Below are 20,861 nucleotides of genomic sequence, written 5' to 3' on the forward strand. Positions count from 1 at the left end.
CTATTTTTCCGTGTAATCTCGGTTCAAAGCAGTAGCATTACACCACCTTACTGGGACGGCTCGTATACCCGCACGGTACCACACTAGTAGTCGACGTCGAGACAACGTCTTGCTGCATAAATAACTTCCTCATCATCCACGCACTGTTTCCTGAAGGGTACATCCAACCTTGACTAGACAGACATAAATGAGAAGGTGCGAGATCCGGAGTGTAGGGTGGCACATATCTTTGAGTACCCCAAATGATTGACGAGTATGTGAGCACCACCAACAGAGACGTTCAGTAGTGCAGCGAGGTTCTTGTTTGTGATCCGTCGATCATCTCCAGTGAGAGTGCCTGCACGTGTCAACATTCAATTATCTCCGCTGTTTGCGTCCGGCCTGCACGCGGGAGATCTGACAGGTTTGCGCAACCGTATTGCCGTGATGACAGACGCTTCGGCCAACGACTCACCGTGCTTTTGTTCATTGCCAGGTCTTCGTGGTCATTCTGCAAGCGCCCATGAATATCTACGATGCTGCGGTTTTCCGCCGCAAAAACTCAATAACAACTCTCTGCTTAGAACGGACCTTCGCTACAGACAATTTTGAAGGCTGCATATGGCGCCGCCACCAATCGGACCTTCACAAAACTATAGGGGCTAAAGCGGGAATATTTCGCGATGTTCGACAAATTTCTCATTTTTTTCAACCGAAATTGGCCGACAAAACAATGTGATGCCTTACTTATTGAACGCCCTTCGTACTTGTTTATTTTAATTAACAGTCACAGTCTTCACAACATAGTGTCCTCACAATACAGTCTATAATGGATGTATTATTTATATATTCTAGTATTATATTTCTCTGCCTCGTGATGACTGGATGTTGTGTGCTGTCCTTAGGTTAGTTGCGTTTAAGTAGTTCTAAGTTCTACGGGACTGATGACCATAGATGTTAAGTCCCATAATGCTCAGAGCCATTTGAACCATTTTTTTCTAGTATTATATATTATTTTTCCAAACGTCACATTCAATGTACATAGTGGGTGCATGCCACAGATGTATCTAGGTATGGTCTCAGAGATAATAGGACATTGTACTATGAGACTCTTTGCCCTGACCACCAGTTCCATGGTTTCATCCTGTGACGGAAGTGTCCGAATGACATCGAAATGTGCCCCTTTAGCGTTTCACAGCTATGACCTGTACACACTACGATCTGTGTACCACAGAGGTAAGGCAGATAATGGACTCTACCGTGATCATGTAGGCATGGTTATGTACATGTTATAATTATGATTACATTGTAGATATCCACGGGTTACATGTTTTCCATAACTACATCAATTTAACTGTCAAGGAGAATTCATAAATGTCACACACATCGTTTGATATAGACATACACAGAATGTAACTAACACCATATTCGTACTGTAGTCTGTACAAAACGTTCGTGTGTAGTCGACGTTGATACGTACACAGTTGTTTGTTTGTCTTCTGTATCAGATGCCACTGATGATGCGTTATGTGGCCGAATACCAGTCTGTCAATTGAATACTTTTAAAGTGAAGCACACGGTGCACAACAAGTCTTTTTTATAAAAGTTATATGTTTTATTCTGTAACTTGAGTGGTTTTCGATTGACTGAAATCCCTCATTCTAGATACTATGCAGTGAGGCAACTTCACAGAGCATTCCTATGATACCACGATTATCTTTGACGAAGACTCCGGTGGTCTTTAATTTTTTTTCCTGTTCAGATACAAGTTATCCATCTTCACTTATTCATGAATAACAAAGTTTGTGAAATCTGAATGGCGATGTCTTGGTGCTCAGTCGGAAGCGAGCAATATTTTCATTCTGATTTGATCCATCCTAATTTGAGTATAGGCTACATGTGAGCCCTGTACACAGTTTTTGACACTTATGATCCTCTCAAACTGGATGATTTCTGCGCCCTGTCATACGCTAAATGGAAACTACACATAAGGGGACAGGTTGTAAACTGACAGAAGCAATGTTAACAGTTAGACCTCAGACCTTTCTATGCTCTGCACTCCCTATTGCGACAGTCTGTTGCAGATGGTTGCAGGAAACGCAGCAGGTTTGAAGTACCAATATCAGAGTGGTGTCGGCTTACACGATAAAAAGAGACGTAAAAAATGCTGTTCAGCATTCCGAAATGTCGCGTCTGTGAGCCTTAAATGCGGACCGAGATCAGATAACATCGAAGAAATTATTCCAGTGCAGCGCCCGCTCGCAGGGTGACACGGTAAAGCCCTCGTGGTCGCGGGCGATTACAACGGGAAACGAAACTCTGGTGTCGGGGGTTGGCGGCCCTGCGTGTCGAGTCAGACGGATGGCCGTTCGTCACGGCAGTTCGCCGTACGCCACTGCCACGGCCCGCTGCGCTGCACTCTTGGGGATTCCCCTGCGCAAAGATAGTAAAAACTGCCTTGCGAGCAAGCCTTCCGGTTGTACACAATTTTTTTTTTTTTTTGTAGTACCAAAATATAGTTTCAACTCTGGCGATGTCTCTTTGGCTGACTGGTGAGCCGAATCTCTGTCGGAGAAAAGTTGTTGCACATTATTTCGTATCAGGGCGAGTGCGCGCGTCCCGTGGCTATTGTGTACGTTAGAGCCAGTCCTCGGTATCTGGGTTAAGACGGATTCTTCCAGCCCGATGATGCAGCGGTCTTTTCCTAATCGTCCTAAACTGGTTTTAGTAGAGGATTGCGAGACCGGCTCAAAAACGTTTTCTCTTGATGGCAAGTGTCCATCAGCGCCTGTTGGAATCGAACTTTGGAACAGATAAGCAGCTTAATCTCCACAATCGTATTATAGCACAGGAGAGTATCGAGAATATAGAAAGTAACTTGGTCTGTCAACAACGCGGGCGTATACGTGTGGCAACTAGCTCTTGGGCCAGCAGAATTTCTATTCGAGTTCTCTTATGTGAACTTTTAACATCAACTGTCTTGGCCTGGCGCGCTCTTGGTTTAGCATCAAAACCACTTTCTGTAACGTGCTCCTTGTCAGTATTCGTAGGAAACTTGCTTTTTTCTTAAGCAATTGTTTAGTGGCACATTACAAGAAATTCTGAGACGAAAATGAATCAATAAACAACACAAGCCTACTTTTGTCGCTGTAATTATCTTTTTTATTAACCGATGAGTCCTAAAAATTCAAGTTCAAAAATGGTTCAAATGGCTCTGAGCACTATGGGACTCAACTGCTGTGGTCATAAGTCCCCTAGAACTTAGAACTACTTAAACCTAACTAACCTAAGGACATCACACACATCCATGCCCGAGGCAGGATTCGAACCTGCGACCGTAGCGGTCGCACGGTTCCGGACTGCGCGCCTAGAACCGCGAGACCACCGCGGCCGGCAAAAATTCAAGTGATAGATACCACAAATCGTCTTGTTGTGGTCTACGTATCTGAGAACAGGGTGTTACAATTCCCCAACAGGAAGCAGCGTTTCGCAGTGGAATGTTAGTAGTGCGAGTGAAAAATGGTCAATGCTGCGAGAATGGCTCGTCTAAAGGCCTGAATGGTGAAGTAATTTTCATGGAGAATTTTGGAGCTACAAAATCGGAGGAGGAGATCGGCAGCACTTCAGATAGCAGGAATCGTAGATTCAATGGAGTGGAGGTGCTGATCCTAGAGTATTACTGATTTCTAGTTCGGAGATTTAGCGATCAATCATGATCCATAAAGTATTTTTTCCAGTGGGATCCCCAGTGAAAGTAAAGAAGTAGTACAGGATCTGTTGAATGGAATGAACAGTCTAAGAGCACAGAATATGGATTGAGAGTAAATCGAAGAAAGACGAAAGTATATGAAGCAGAAGAAATGAGAACAGCGAGAATCTTAACGTAATAATTGGTAATCACTGAATTCTGCTACCTCGCAGCAAAATAACCCACAACTGACGGAGCAAAAAGGGCAAAAAAAGCAGACTAGCTCTGGCAAAAATGTCATTCTTGGCCAAGATAAGTCTACTAGTCTCAAACATAGGTCTTAATTTCAGGAAGTAATTTCTGAGAATGTACGTTTGAAGTACAGCACTGTACGGCGCTGAAACATGGACTGTGGGTAAACCGGAACAGAAGAGAATAGAAGCATTTGAGAAGTAGGGCTACAAAAGAACGTTGAAAATTAGGTGGGCCGCGCGGGGTAGCGACGCGGTCTAGGGCGTCTTGTCACGGTCCTTACTTTATCAGTCCACCTTTATTTTATAAGTTTGAAATTACACCAATAACTGACACTGAAAACTGCAACACTTCAATAAAAATCAGAGGGACTGATATTGAATGTTAACAAATTTAACTTTGACTGGCTACGCTAAATGTTTGTTAAAAATTAAATTTCTCATCTGTTGCTTGTTTAGAGTGTAACTCCGGCCCAGCATTTGTTTAGATAAAAGGGAGAAATGACACACAAATTGGCTATTGTTACAGACTCATAACTTTATCATTTTGTTGGATACGTGCAGCACTGAACCATAACAGGGTATGAGCACTGTTCAAAAGTTAAAGAAGGTGGCATCCATAATTATTTCAATAGTATATGTTACTACTTAGTTATATATTTAATCACGATTACCTTTTAGATATCAAAGTAATCTGGCGAACAAAAAAGAGTCACTTGAAAATCTTCAGTCTTTTGGGAAATAATACGTATTGTGTGTCGTCTGTAAAATTTACTACTTCGGGTGTGACATACCTTCTACTTGACTTAGTCCTTTGTATATTTAGAAAATGGGAATTTCAGAATCTTTTGTGCATCCCTTAAACGAATGAAGAGGTAACTGCTGGGACAAGTAGCGACGACTAAACACATGACTGCTTTTAATGGTGAGTATTTTACTGGTATTGCGGCAGGTTTTACCGGTACGATAGCGACATGCAGCGTTAAAAGCTGTCCGGACGCATACACGTTAAATGCTATTGAGCAGGCGACGATTGCGACACATTTGGCATCACTGGCCATTTTAGCATAACACTAGACTATTAAAGGAAATAACGATTAAAAAACGAAAGCTTTGTGAACTTTTCATGTGACACGTGAAAACTCTATTAAATGCTCGGCCAGAGGCGCCATCTGCAGTCATGAGCGAAACGCTGTTTCGCAGCCCAGTTAGTCCCTGCGATAGGCACCATGAAGCGGCAGCGCGGTGTTTCACCAGCTGATTGCCAGTACACAGTGAGAACAGTAGCGTTCAGTTTCGACTGTCACTGACACACATTCCGCTTTGGCTGTTACGAACGTTACGAACTTACACGCATGAAACATGTTTCACAATGTAGACACTTTCAACAGTAGCGTTTGTTGTTCGCGAGCAATTCGTGTTCAGAATATCAGCGGTTATTTAATAGACTGTAGATTAGGCAGTAGGTTCTAATTTAGAATAGAAATGAGCTATACCGATACCTCACAATAAGGCAAGGCAATTGTTCAATTCCAAAGCAAATGCGACCTTTCACACTACAACATTTCAAGAATATCGATAACTTTTAGCAGGCGACACCTCTAGAGACTGAAGATCTCAATGTATTAGTTGCGCACGTCAGTTTCTCCTCTGGAAATTCTGAGCTCTTAGGTTTTGTGAGCGTAATGGTGTCAATGCGTCACAGATTTTTAGTAAAAGAGAATTAATTGTATTTTATTGACAATAATTACATTTAGCATTTAAGACTATCTTAGAATCCGGAATTTGTATATTTATTGTAATTTTGGAAAAACTGCATTCTCTATTGTAACTGTGGCACAAGTAGCGGACGTCGGGAAGTGACAAGGCCCATGCTGCTCGTGGTGTTTTTACTGAGAGAGGCCATTGAGTAGAGTCACGGTAGCAATATAGTGTACGTTTTAACTGTGGTTCTCTTCTTGCCCAGGTAGCTACATGGCTATTAAAATGCATGAAGTAATGTGATAATTGGCAATCTAAGGTAACGTGAATTTGAGGCACACACAATGTATTTGCAGTTTCGAATGTTGGCAACCATCAGCTGTGTAATGGAATACCGACAATGAAAGTTTGTGCCGGACAGGGATCCGAACCCAGATTCCCCCCTTATCGCGAGCGATCGTCTAGCTGTTTGGCTATCCGAGCACGACCCACGACCAGACCCCCAAGAGTGAAACATGGAGGAAGTTCGGTGTTGATTTGGGCGGCTAAATCGTGGAATTCCATGGGCCCCATAGTTACTCTGCAGTGTGTCCATTCTGGCTGATCCAAGTCCATCCCATGGTACGATGAGCCGCGCGAAATTAGCCGAGCGGTCTTAGGCGCTGCAGTCATGGACTGTGCGGCTGGTCCCGGCGGAGGTTCGAGTCCTCCCTCGGGCATGGGTGTGTGTTTGTCCTTAGGATAATTTAGGTTAAGTAGTGTGTAAGCTTAGGGACTGATGACCTTAGCAGTTAAGTCCAATAAGATTTCACACACACACATGGTACGATGTTCGTTCCGCTATGGTGACGCTGACGACAAAACCCTGTTCACGCAGTTCAAATCTCCCACGACTGGTTTTGTGGACACGAGGAACTGTTGCATCTCCCCTAGCCTCCACAGTCATCAGTTTCAGTATTACTGAGTATTTGTGATCTAATTTGGAGAGAATAGTGCGTGATCCTATCTGAATCCACCGTCGTTACCTGAACTTGCCACTGTTTTGAAGGAAGAATGCTGTAAGATTCGTTTGGAAACCATACAACACCTGTGTTCAACCATTTCGAGACGACTGGAAACGGTTTTGAAAGCCGCCGTATTAGACACTGTAACGTATTTTTCTTGTGTCTATATTTTTGTCCACCCTCCCCCCCCCCCCCCCACCCAATTTACTCATTACTATCATGTGCTGGTTTATTAAGAGGAGCATGTGGTTCCTTTCCAGAACGTGTCTTTTATTTTTCTAGTGTTTAATGTTTTTATTTCTTAACAGTAACAGTAATGAAGACATTCCGCAGCTCAGAATCATCCTCAAGAAATTTACTCAAATGTCTGGTGTTCTAGAATTCTTTGTGCAGTGTAACGGAAATATTGTTGCCTAGTTTTACAATAAATTCATCGCCATTTTTGTCAATATTTAATGGTGGTATCTCTGTTCATTATTGCAGCTTTAATATCCAAGAATTTTAGGGAAATTTTAATGAACTATATGAGCAGTCAGAAAATACTAATATCTCAGAGGCCAATATGAAGTATTTATCGAGCACAAAGCAGTGTAAATGGACCAATCCCGTAAACTAGTTACTTCTTTCCACGAGACAGCATTTTATCGTTTAACTAAGGAAGCCTTTGGACACAATGTCAGGCAAGTACGGTTTCTTTATAGTGTATCCGTCGGCCCGTTTCATTAGCGCTCAGCTAACGGCGGCCACGCCACGAGTGACTGGCTGCTACGAGGGCAATGCTTCGGCGAAGGGTGACGTCACAGACGGCTGCGCAGGCCGCAGGGTTGTCCACGGTGCACGCACTTCCTGCGGCCATGCGCGGCAAAAAGGAAGCGCGCATCCGCCCGCTTTTTGTACGCACCGCGCAGCCGGGTAGCAGCTCCGCCCGACCAGCTGCGCGCCCTTTATCGTCGCAGCTAAGTCGGCGAGGCACTGTTCCTGAACTAACTATCGTCATTAACCGTGTAGGTGCTCCGGGACAGGTGATCCTCGCACGACCACCACAGGAAATCTACAGCAGCGACACAAAGCGAATCTACTTTCTTGAATGCTGCTACGTCTCACAGCTGATTAGATTCGCATGAAATATACGTTATTAACAGACGACGTGCACGAAGTAAAGATCAAAAAAATTATTGCTGGTACTTATGTATGCTCGCGAGATCAAATGGTTCAAATGGCTCTGAGCACTATGGGACTTAACATCTGAGGTCATCAGTCCCGCCGGCCGCGGTGGTATCGCGGTTCTAGGCGCGCAGTCAGGAACCGTGCGATTGCTACGGTCGCAGGTTCGAATCCTGCCTCGGGCATGGATGTGTGTGATGTCCTTAGGTTAGTTAGGTTTAAGTAGTTCTAAGTTCTAGGGGCCTGATGACCACAGCAGTTGAGTCCCATAGTGCTCAGAGCCATTTTTTTCATCAGTCCCCTAGAACTTAGAACTACTTAAACCTAACACCTAACTAACCTAAGGACATCACACACATCCATACCCGAGGCAGGATTCGAACCTGCGGCCGTAGCAGCAGAGCGGTTCCGGACTGACATGCCTAGAACCGCTCGGCCACAGCGGCCGGCTCTCGAGATCAATCCTGTTCTCAGTAGTTGGTGAGACCTTACTTGTGTAATCTTCAAATCTCTACCACCTGTGTGGATCGATTTCTGGGGCATGTAGGTGAATGATTCAGGCTCATCCTTATTTGCTCTTGAGCACAGTCTTGGGTTCAGAGGTCCCTAGACCCTACCATGATGGTGGTTACTTTATCCTTATTTTATTTTTGTTTACTGAGGGTCCTTCGCTATAGCACGACGTACCTTTACCCTGTGTCACCGTTCTGATGCCACGGAGCCAGCGTATTCGAGGTGCCTTGATGTTGGGCCAAGTTCTTCAATTTGTCGAGAAGTCTTCTGGTTGATGCTTGGATGCATTCCTTTATGAGTGGCCAGTGAAGCTCTAGAGTCTGGCCCACTTGGGTACATAAAGTAGTATGCAAAAGCACCTGCTCTGGGTAGTTTGAAGAGGCTGACAGTGTCCCGCGTTTAGCAACCTTATATTGGCGCGTGTAGAAACTTGCTGAGTACAGTCATAGCTTAGTTCTGGTAAGTCGTTGTGTGTTAGCGAGCTGAAACAAACATTGGGAAATCTTGGTCTAGAATGAGTCGGAGGTATTTAATACAATCCGTCCAGTTTAAGGGCCGGTTGTGAAGAACCAATCTGCCTCGGAGATTTGGTCGCCGGCGGTGAACATTACAGTGATCTGTTGGCTATGTTAGAGTTCCTGTGGCGACACTCACTCTCTGATAGGCTGTCGCATTTGACAACCTTTGCTGGCCTACCGTGTTGTATTGACTAAGGGAACTTGACTGTCCTGATGTTCTTTACCATTTTTCTGCCGGCCGCGGTGGTCTCGCGGTTCTAGGCGCGCAGTCCGGAACCGTGCGACTGCTACGGTCGCAGGTTCGAATCCTGCCTCGGGCATGGATGTGTGTGATGTCCTTAGGTTAGTTAGGTTTAAGTAGTTCTAAGTTCTAGGGGACTGATAACCACAGCAGTTGAGTCCCATAGTGCTCAGAGCCAACCAATTTTCTCATAGTCTTATTCACAGTGAGTCCAAGTAGACGTGTGTTTCATACGGTTAGTACGTTCGTTGTCTTGTCTATCATTATTGTATTGTTTACTTTTCCCACTTTTCTTTTAAAGATGATGAAGAGAGAGGTTTGTATGTGAGACATGTGAGGTGTCAGCAATAACAGTTCGTGGTGCCATAAAAGAAGAGTCGATATTAACGGCATTAGTTATAGTTCTCTTCTCTTACAAGTATAGCTGGGAGATGGAAAATGGCGGTGTACAGATTGTCAGTACGCGATAAATCGGAACAGAGATTTTTCGACGAACAAGTCGACTGAGTTATTTGAATCAATTTAAAGACATATTAACTGTTAATCTACTGTGAGTGTTTAAAAATTATGGAAATGTTTCATAAATACCGCTACCAGTCACAAAATTTGTTGACTTCTTAAAATATTTAATTTGCAACATCTTTAGAGGATTGACTTCACCATCAGACTACTGTGGCAGTACAAAAAACATTTAACACAAGTGTACAAGTATGCTCTTGGCATGTGCTGTTGTCATCTTCGTTCTTGTGACCGTAGCACATGCCAAGACTATGCGCGTTATACATTCTTACCAGTTTATTTTTACAAATAACAGTCAAGGTCTATAATCAACAATAAACTCTGCATAGCCGGCCGGAGTGGCCGAGCGGTCCTAGGCGCTACAGTCTGGAACCGCGCGATCGCTACGGTCGCAGGTTAGAACCCTGCCTGCCTCGGGCATGGATGTGTGTGATGTCCTGAGATTAGTTAGGTTTAAGTAGTTCTAAGACCTAGGGGACTGATGACCTCAGATGTTAAGTCCCATTATGCTCAGAGCCATTTGAACCATTTTTGAAACTTTGCATAATCTAGAACTCAGTAATTAAATTTCGACTGCAATATATGATATATGGAATTTCTTTGTAGTCGAGAGGTTAAAGAGTCGCTGTATGTTACCGTAGCTGCAAAAGAATTCGATACGCCGAAGTCAAAAATCTTAATGACAAGAAGTTCCCTCTTCCTATTTTCGGGTGGAGCAACATTCTGTACTGAAAACTCAATCTTCATTTAAACTTTTCATAAATCGTTTTACATCAATGTTGAATATTTCTTTCTATCAATAACCTTTGATCAAGTTCCTCCCCGATCCTAGTCAGCTGCACTACTGTACTGCTCTCTCTCAAATGACTTCGCTCTGGCTGTAACAGTAAACTCTAACTTTACTCTAATGCTTCATTTTACAGGAAACTAAGAAGACTTTTGTGTTTTGAGCAAGGACGCCGATACAAAAACAGGTGGTTACGAGTCACAAATTACATCTCTCCTACCTTTTTACAGGTGACTTACTGTTCTTCCAATGACATAGATCGAGGATACTTGCTACTAGTAGAACGTTGCCACGTGTTGTCGTCGTGGGGCAGACAGTTAATACCCCGGGCTGGACGAAATAAAGCTACCTAGGATGATATGAAGTCCTGTTTTCCTCGCGATGGGCGCGTAGACGCGCAGCGTCGGCTAGTGCAGACAGTGGTATCGCTAGCGGGGTCGCGAACCGGCAGCGTTTGACACAAAGGGAAGGGCGTCGGCTGTGTGTGGCGGCGACCGGAGGCTGCCAAGATAGGACATGAAAGCGGCTGCTCTGCACAGGCAGCCACCGGCTCCTCATCAAAGCCTGTGGTGGTGGTGGCACCGACAGCGTACCGCGTCAATCACAAGGGGGCACGGCTGCTGCTGCCACGAGTTACAGGGAAAAGGCAGCAGCCGTGACTATACAGCTCGTTCCTCCTTTGAAATTGCTGTGCAGCCTCCAGGTTTGTACGACGACAACGCTTCTAACAGCCTGATTAGAAATTTGTACAGGAAAATGCATAGAGAAAAGACCTGCGAAATTCAGCAAACTTGCCGGGTCACGTCCACGCACCGGTATTAACGATAACATTGGCCACCCATAACAACCTGAACAAATGATGTGACGGCTCCCCACCCCTAGCCCAGAAACGAAATACATCACAGAACACTGAGAACTGAAATAAACTTTCCGAAACCGATCTGCAAATAAAGTACGGAAAGAAACTGTAGCTGTCTGGTGGATTCTTTTCATCTAAAAAATTAATAGCACAGCTACGGGCCCAGCCACGTGGAACCTAATCAGGGCGACAAGCTGGAATGAAGAAAGTTAGTGTGTAATATCGCGTCGACGACGAGGTCAATCATCTGCATTCTTTTCGGAGGAAACATTTCAGAATTAGCCAGAAGTGATTTAGGTAAACCACGGAAAAACCCTGATCTGAATGACTGCAGGGGGATTTGAACTGACATCCTCCAGAATGCGAGTCCACTGCGCTCCAGTGCGCCACCCTGCTCGGTTACAACACTGGATAAAGTAGAACAGGACAATCCGAATAAAATTATGCGAACTGCAGAGAGATTGCCTACGTGATTTTCCCTTCCTTATCATAGAGTGAAAGTAATGTGTCGACTGGAATGCCATAATGCCACAGAAGTGTTGTTTTAGCAGCTGCGGTCTTCAGCCCAAATACTGGTTTGCTGCACCTCTCCTCACTACACTCTCCCGTGAAAGCCTCTTCATCTCTGCGTAGGTTTCGTCCAAAAAGTTCCGAGACTCATTTTATTCCTGGCGTACAAGTAACATCGCCGCAGCAACTAAGGCGGCAGCTAGAACTGGCAACTGTACACAACAGATGTGCATTCGACCACAACAGATGTGCATTCGACCAGCCAGTTGTGAGCAGACGGTCTCGAGTAGTGCACGTGCGGCCGTACTGTGCCAGCGTTGGTGTCACAGAAGGAATGGAGCGACATCTCTGTATCGTGTTCAAGACATTCTCCGGAATGTTTTGAAGAAGAAGAAAGTGCCTGAAAAGTTTGTCCCGCACATCTTGATGCCCGAACAAAAGCAACGACTCGTGGACGTCTGCCGCGACTTGATTGAAATTCAAAACGCAGACAGTTCTTTTCTGAAAAATATGACCATGGATGACAAAAGCTTGGTTGTATCAATACGAAGCCAACAAGAACAGACAAAGCGCAGAAATTCACACGAAAGGTCAATGCTTTGATGACAAATCGACATGCAAGCCAACGTGACAGTCGTGTACTCTACTTTCTTGGTTACTTGTTGTCACCTATTCTTCGCTTTCATAAGTTTGGTTTCCGTCCTGGTCGTATTATGCTGTGTTTTTGCAATCGTTCCAATTTATTTAATGTTTTCTCCACGTCATAGATATGCTCAATATGCGATACCACATCCTAGATACTTAAAATATTTAACTTACTCCAAAATTTTATTATTCAAAACTACTTTTGATCTTACTGGTGCCGGCCGGTGTGGCCGAGCGGTTCTAGGCGCTGCAGTCTGGAACCGCGCGACCGCTACGGTCGCAGGTTCGAATCCTGCCTCGGGCATGGATGTGTGTGATGTCCTTAGGTTAGTTAGGTTTAAGTAGTTCTAAGTTCTAGGGGACTGATGACCTCAACTGTTAAGTCCCATAGTGCTCAGAGCCATTTGAACCATTTGATCTTACTGGTTGTATGTCCTGAAATGCCATCAGTTTTGTTGTATGTACAGACAATTTTAGATTATATTCTGATGCTATCTGTTGCAAATTATAGACTCCCATTTGAAGGTCATGTTCAGTCTCCGCAATCAGTAGTATCTCATCTGCATGTAGGACTGCATTTAGTGTAGAGTTACGATCTATAAGTACTCTCTGCAAAATCAGAATTTTTATTTTCAGCTTTAGATCATGCGTCATCAGAACGCGGGTTGCTAGGGATGGAAAGATGATTAGGTGAGAAGTTTGAACCATCTTAATATTCGCCACAAATGGTTCTCAGAAAATACGTGAAACATAACTCCTTTTCACAGAGTAAGGATTTCAAATTCAGTCATTTCTGTTGGAAGTGTATCGCAAGAACTACAACGGTTTTCTCGATCAGTCCTACAGCTGATTTATCTTACTTGTAATATTATTTTATGTACTGATTTCAGATGTTGTCTTCAGTTCGAAGATTTTTTTGATGCTGCTCTCCATGCTGATCTATCTCCGAGTAGCACCTGCAACGTACAGCCTTCCGAAACTCCTTGCTATACTCATATCTTGGTCTCCCTCTACTATTTTTACCCCTCACAATTACCTCCAATACTAAATTGGTGATTTCAGTTAACACTGTCAAAATGTTTCCCTAAGACCACAAATGCTAAACATAAGTTTGCCTTTGGTTAATCTATCTTCTGAGGTAAGTCGTAGGTTCAGTACTGCCTCGCATGTTTCTGCTTACCTTCGGAATCCGAACTGATCTTCCCCGAGGTTGGCTTCTACCAATTTTTCCTTTCAGATAAGTTTGGTACTATGTAAAATAAACAAATAAAATGCCTGTCCTTACTACAGGGTACTCTTAACGTGTAACCCCCCCCCCCCCCGCCCCCCCATCCCACGATGCTGATTTCTGTAACATTAAAACATTCTTGAAAAGTTTAAATGGTTCTTATTTGAAGCTGAAAAGAATGTGTGAAATAATACCCAGTAAGGGTACGCTGCGGTAAATGCATCTGACGCCAGTTTATACGCATACAACTAGTGAGCTGGGACGAACTACTCCCCGCAGAGTAGCTGCCTCCTCTGCGCCACAGAGCACAGAGCGGTGTAGGCGCCGCTTCCCGGCTGGCGCCCATACCACCCCGTCAGTCTCCCGCTTCAGTCAACACTCTGACAAGCGCAAACACCGGCCAGCGATACGCTCCTATCACGGAACGCGTCTCCCTGTGTGCGAAATGCACTCTCAGTAATTAGAACGGAAAAAGGCTGTATCTACTCAAAATTCAGGGAACTTTTGTGACAGGCTTCCTTCTGACACTCTTATGAATAATGATGTTAATTATACAAATAAAAAATACAGGTTCTTAAATGAAAATCTCTCTTTGTAATAGAGCGTATGAAATAATGAATTTTTTGTGTTAATTTTTTTTTTTTTCAAAAAGTGTTGGACGGACATCCGAACTCTTACTTCTACCTTTAACAGACAACATCTATACTTCAACGACTCAAGCCGAGTATGCGCATAGGCCAACTCTCTAAAAATGCGTACTGCCAGGTTACCTTCCCTAGCCTTCCAAGCAGCAAGCTCTTGAATTCTACACGATATTTAACAACCCAGGTTTAAGTTCCAGACAGGACTTCAGTTATCTTCTCTCAGGCGTGCTCAAGACAAATTTCAAGACGACTCAACTCTCTCTCTCTCTCTCTCTCTCTCTCTCTCTCTCTCACACACACACACACACACACACACACACACACACAGAGAGAGAGAGAGAGAGAGAGAGAGAGAGAGAGAGAGAGAGAGAGAGAGAGGCGCTCGCACATCTCTCACAAACACATCATAGCTACCGTATTATTTCAACTTTGAGTTACACATTATTGCTTAATAAAGGCGACAGAAGTTCAAAGTCGTTACCGAAAACACAAATGGTTACAGCACCATTACTAAAGCGTTTTTAATCAGTTATGCTTTAAAAATTATACACTGATGAGCCAAAAGATTATGACCACCTGCTTAATAACTTGTTTCTCCGTTTTTTGAACGAAATACATCACTGATTGTGCGTATCGGGGATCCGACAGTTTGTTGGTATGTTTGTGAAGGTATGTGGCATTGGATGCCTACATACATGTCATGTAATTCTCGTAAATAACGGTCCTCTGATTTGCGTGCGCTGTTATGGCGCCCGATAGCGACCCAGATGGGTTCCACACGATTTAGATCAGGCGAATTTGGTGGCCGACACATCAAGGTGAGTTGACTATAATGCTTCTCAACCGACGGTAGCACGGTTCTGGCTCGGAGGCACGGAGAATTACACTGCTGGAGCCGGCAGCGGTGGCCATGCGGTTCTAGGCGCTCAGTCCGGAACCGCGCGACTGCTACGGTCGCAAGTTCGAGTCCTGCCTCGGCCATGGATGTGTGTGATGTCCTTAGGTTAGTTAGATTTAAGTAGTTCTAAGTTCTAGGGGACTGATGACCTCAGATGTTAAGTCCCATAATGCTCAGAGCCATTTGAACCAACACCGCTGGAAGTTGACATCGCCGTCGGGGAATACATCAAACTGAAGGGATGCAGGTGGTTCGCAGCTCTCTGTGTCTTTCATTACGACAGGTCCTATGCGAGCGCAGGACAATGGCTCATATAGCGCGATACTGCTCCCATCAACCTGCGCCCGTGCGTGCTGCACGTTTCGAGCCGCCGCTCACCCCGATGACGGTGTTTGTGGGGATCGACCTAGTGTTGTATAAATGTGATTCACCCGAAGAGCCGAAACGTTTTCATTGATCGACAGTCGGATGCCGATGGCCCCGTGCCCGCTGCAATCGTAATTGACGACGTCGTTGGATCAACATGTGGACATGTAAGGGTGGTCTGCTGCGGAGCTCCATGTTCAACAATGTACGATGAACGGTGTACTCAGAAACACTTGTGCGTGCACCAGTATTGTACTCTTTTGGCAGAGAAGCCACACATCAGCAAGTCTCCTACTTTACAGAGAGGACAGTGCTACAGACCTGTCAAGTTCTGTGAAGAGTCGTGTACGTTCAACCATTTAGCGCCTAGTGGTAGTTTCACTGTCAACCTACCTCTTTCCGCTTACGTCAGTAGCACGTGAACATTCGACCAGTTTCGCCGTTTACGAGATACTCAAATGTTCAAATGTGTGTGAAATCTTATGGGACTTAACTGCTAACGTCATCAGTCCCTAAGCATACACACTACTTAAACGAAATTATCCTAAGGACAAACACCCATGCCCGAGGGAGGACTCGAACCTCCGCCAGGACCAGCCGCACAGTCCATGACTGCAGCGCCCCAGACCGCTCGCCTAATCCCGCGCGGCTCGAAATACTCGTTCGCAGTCTCTGCGTAATAATAATCTGCTCTTTGACCAAAGTCGCTTACCTCTCATTTGCAGCCCGTATCTTCGCTAGAGTGATTCCCTGTCCGTGTCTGGTCCGCTTATTTACTTTTGTCACCACGTCACGTGCCCGCAACGCTACCAGGCGGCATCCAACGTCACGGTGGGCAAAGGTCATAATGTTTTGGCTTATAGATACTAAAAGGCTGTTTGACGTACACCGAGATCATTTCAAATGGTTATTTATAGTTTAGGTCTAGAAATAGGTTCAAATGGCTCTGAGCACTATGGGACTTAACATTTATGGTCATCAGTCCCCTAGAACTTAGATTTACTTAAACCTAACTAACCTAAGGACATCACACAACACCCAGTCATCACGAGGCAGAGAAAATCCCTGACCCCGCCGGGAATCGAACCCGGGAACATGGGCGCGGGAAGCGAGAACGCTACCGCACGACCACGAGCTGCGGACCTAGAAATAGGTATTACATTGCAATCCTTTTGTCACGTCTACCATACAGTCACGTCAGCGCAAGGTCAGTTACGCAGTCTGGATGAGAAGCGTACGTTGAGACTGAATTAGTACATGCACTCTACATACTACAGCTACAGCTTCACAATATCAGTGAAACAGGTAGTTCACAGCATATGAAGCGGTCGCCTCCTACCGACAGTGCACTGGAAAAAATCTAGATTACATTCCTTGGCCAGTCAAATTCTTCATGTCATGCTGCCGTAGTCAACAACGAGTATGTTAATTGTAGTGTCTGACAAGGAAAACGTAACGAGAGTCAGTGCTCCTTCTTAGAGTAGCTCCTGAGTTGCCCCACACCGCCTTAAACGTCTCGGTGAAAGGTTACATGATTTCCATCAGACTAACATGTAAATCAATACCACGGTTGTAATATTTAACGTCTTGTCGGCGACGATGTCACTACAGATGGAACGCGTGCACAGGTGGGGGGAAAGGAACTCAGCCGTGTCTTTTACAAAGGAGCCATCCTGGCATTCGCCTTAAATGGTTTAGGGAAAATCTGAACCTAGATTGCCCGAGGAGCATTTGAACTACCGTCCACCAGAATGCGAATCCAGTGCCTTACCTCTAGTCACCTCGATCGATGTCTTGTTACAGAAATGTTTAGAAGTTACCCTTCTCAAAAGGAAGAAAATATTTTACCTCTGTGCCACATCCAGCCGTGGGCTGCAACTTTACGAGGCAGCGTGTACGAGCCAGAAGGTTGGCAATGATGACAGTTTGCTGCCGTGCTGTCTCCTATGATGAAGAACGGCGTGCTGCCGTAATTTATTAAACAAAACACCGGGAGTTACCGTGGCATATCACGCGATTTCTCGTGCAGATTGGCCGTTGGTCTACCCCTTGCATACGCGAAAACTCTGATGTTATAACACGTCATCAGCGAGAATCGTCGCCCCCTTGCGTGTAGAGCACGGCTCATAAAACTGGATATGGTAAGAAGCGGCTTGCGTGTGCTCCTTCCGCGATATTTGCGATGGAGGCAGCATAATTGCTGTACAGTTTGTCTGAAACATTTATCTTCCTAATGGAGTCCCACCGCACTTTGACAAAAGAACGTCGCCTCTCACAAAGATTTGCATACAAACTCAGTCAACATCTCTCTAATAATCTCGTACTCGCTGGTGTGGACAGATATAAACAAAGCACATTGCCGCACAACTCCTCCGATCAGATTTCCTCCTCTAGTTCGAGCTGGCAAGGATACCAAATACACTAGCAGTACCCCAAGAATAGGTCACTGATGATATCGTACGCCGTCCCCTTTGTGCAGGCGCCACCCTTTCCCATAATTCTTCCAATAAATCTCAGTTATCATTTTACTCTCCCTGCAAATTGTTCTATGTTCATTCGACTTCGTACCGGTTCGTAGCCTCTATTTACACTAAATGATCGATTGTCGCGGCCGAGTGTTAATATCATTCTCGGAAACTATTGAGTTCTTCCTGAGTCTCACGTGCATTATCCTGCATTAATCCACATTTAAGGCAAGCTGCCATTCTTTACACGGAGGATATGTTCATCCCCTGTACTTCTATTTTGGTGTTGCGCTCAAACAGATATTTCATCATTAATTGAATTTAATTATTACGGCGTAAACTGTAGACGTTTCGTGCAGAACAGCTAACAGCTTGCTTTCTCGGATATTCCAACACTCAAGCGGCTGATTGGCAATCAGAGTAATAAATAATAATAATAATTATTATTATTATTATTACTACAAAAAGTAGTAGCAGTGGTAGCAGTAGGAGTGTAAGTTGTGGTGGTGGTCACAGAAATAATAGTAATAGCCTTAGTAGCACGACAGTCGAAAGCCAGCACATGCCATATAAAGACGAACACCCAACATGACATTTGAATTCACCGGGATAAACAATCTTGTTGCGTCGACATCTTAGTTTTCACGGGTGGAGCACCACTTTAGCTGGGAAACGTTGGGGGACAAAAAAATGGTTCAAAAGGCTCTGCGCGCTATGGGACTTAACGTCTGAGGTCATCAGTCCCCTAGAACTTAGAACTACTTAAACCTAACTAACCTAAGGACATCACACACATCCATGGCCGAGGCAGGATTCGAACCTGCGACCGTAGCGGTCGCGCGGTCCCAGACTGAAGCGCCTAGAACCGCTTGGCCACACTGGCCGGCCCGTGGGGGGACAGAATTGGCCATTTCTTTCAAAACACTCCTGACATTCGCCTATAGTGATTTAGAAGACCATAAAGAAACTAAATGTGGATGATTACAAATGTGATCAATCTACGCTCTTCCAAAATGCAAAGCCATACTAGAGTAATTCACGTGAAAAACAAGAACGCTCTTAAAGGTGGGAATTTAATGCAAGTCCTGTGGCGCCACGTCATGAAGACAAGCTTTCAGTACCAATAAACTGAAGTTTTCGATTCTACCTTTAGAGTGCTGGCGGCAGCAATGCCTCCGTGAGAGACGCAACATTGCGTCAGGATTATTGTAGAATAGCTCTTACAATTGCAAGACTATCATTTTCGTGTAGTATTAGCACAAAATGGAACTTCGTGGCACATCTCATACACGAAGACCGCAGTTCAAGGTTTAGCTTTTAATTCGTCGCGTACATTCTAGGTGGTGTCATGCTGCCTTGTGTGTGTGTGTGTGTGTGTGTGTGTGTGTGTGTGTGTGTGTGTGTGTGTGTGGATACGCATACTTTGATAACATTTAACTGTAATTCTTCATTCATTAAATTTGCGGTTAAATGAACAAATCTGTTAATTTTCCCAACTGCCGCATGAGTTAAAATATATTTCTGACTAATGGAATCGGGCGTTAGTGTTGTTTTGACGACACGTGTAAGACGTACCGGGCTTGGTGAGGTCAAACGGAGGCTAGCGTTATGGTCCATGTGTAAGGCCTGATTCCGCAAACTTCTGGTTCTGTGGTCTGTGGTTCATTAGAAGAACTGAATTTCCACCTTGTACGTAAGTGTAACTATTGCTCGTCTTCAGTAAATGTTTTCAGTTCCAAGTGGCGAATAAAAAATGGTTCAAATGGCTCTGAGCACTATGGGACTTAACATCTGTGGTCATCAGTCCACTAGAACTTAGTACTACTGGATTCGAACCTGCGACCGTAGCGGTCGCGCGGTTCCAGACTGAAGCGCCTATAACCGCTCGGCCACATCGGCCGGCCAAGTGGCGAATAACTGTTACTCTTAGGCACCAGATAAGCAGCGTTGAACTGGTAATCGAGGACGAGTGGCTGCAAATAATAATAAAAATGTGCTGCTGTTACCGTGTACGGAGACCGGTGGCTCGTTAGCATCGGTAAGCGCTCCGTAGAAATTGACGCACTGTCAGCGTAAAACGTTGTTAATTTCTACTTGTCCGTCGCACGCAGATTTCCGTACGTGCATTTTCCATCCTCCTCTTTAACGTCCACCAGCAGCAACAACAACGCTATATGACGCAGAAGACCTATGTTTAACAGATGTGTATTCTGATTACTATAGCCCAACTTTTTACACTTTCCACGTTTAGTGCTCTATGATTTCAAAGAGAAAATCGTAACTTTCCATACTCGTTAATAGCTCTGTTGCAAATGACAGTCGGTGAGTAAACATGTGTGAGTGCACCTGGTAACGCTTTATGTTTCTGTAACACGACCATAACACTGTCCAGGTACTCTCGCCGAGTCGAGAATGTACACTGTTGACTGTGCTGCAAGCAGATGCATGTAGGCGGACTCACGCGGCTGGACTTGGACAGCCGGGCTCCCATGGCCGCCTCCCATGCTGACCGCAGCACAGCCGGCGCGCCGCGCGCTTCGCCGCTCTTCCGAGACACCACGCGCCACGCACCCACGCACCTCGCACCTCCGGTCTACCACGCACTGCCACCGAGGCGGGCACGCACTTTGAGCACGCGGCATGCGGCACGCGAAACACACGCCGTCGGCCGAGCGCATGCGCACCAGAAGAGCTGCGTGCTCACCGTCTGCGCATGCGTAGCTTACTGGCACGAGAAAGCCAACAGAGCTAAGGCAGCAGTCCCGGCAGGGGACCGCACGCCAGTGCTGTTCCTGGCTCTACTTATGGAAAGTGTTTTGTGCTCATCCACTTTGACGTCTTTAGAGAACTAATATCTTCCTTGTTAAGATGAACGCGGATT

The 20,861-nt window shown here is 45.1% G+C and overlaps 1 protein-coding gene across 1 annotated transcript in view; it reads right to left on the reverse strand.

Moving 5' to 3' along the window:
• LOC126248669 (uncharacterized) overlaps positions 1 to 20,566 on the reverse strand; it is a 239,137-nt gene extending 218,571 nt beyond the window's left edge. Inside the window, exon 1 of the mRNA XM_049949899.1 lies at positions 20,442 to 20,566. Within this exon, the coding sequence (XP_049805856.1) occupies positions 20,442 to 20,471 (30 nt within the window). The 5' untranslated portion in view covers positions 20,472 to 20,566. The remainder of the gene's footprint in view (positions 1 to 20,441) is intronic.
• Positions 20,567 to 20,861: the final 295 nt, after the last annotated feature.

The sequence above is a fragment of the Schistocerca nitens genome, chromosome 1, assembly GCF_023898315.1.
Source record: "Schistocerca nitens isolate TAMUIC-IGC-003100 chromosome 1, iqSchNite1.1, whole genome shotgun sequence".
NCBI classification, from domain to species: domain Eukaryota; kingdom Metazoa; phylum Arthropoda; class Insecta; order Orthoptera; family Acrididae; genus Schistocerca; species Schistocerca nitens.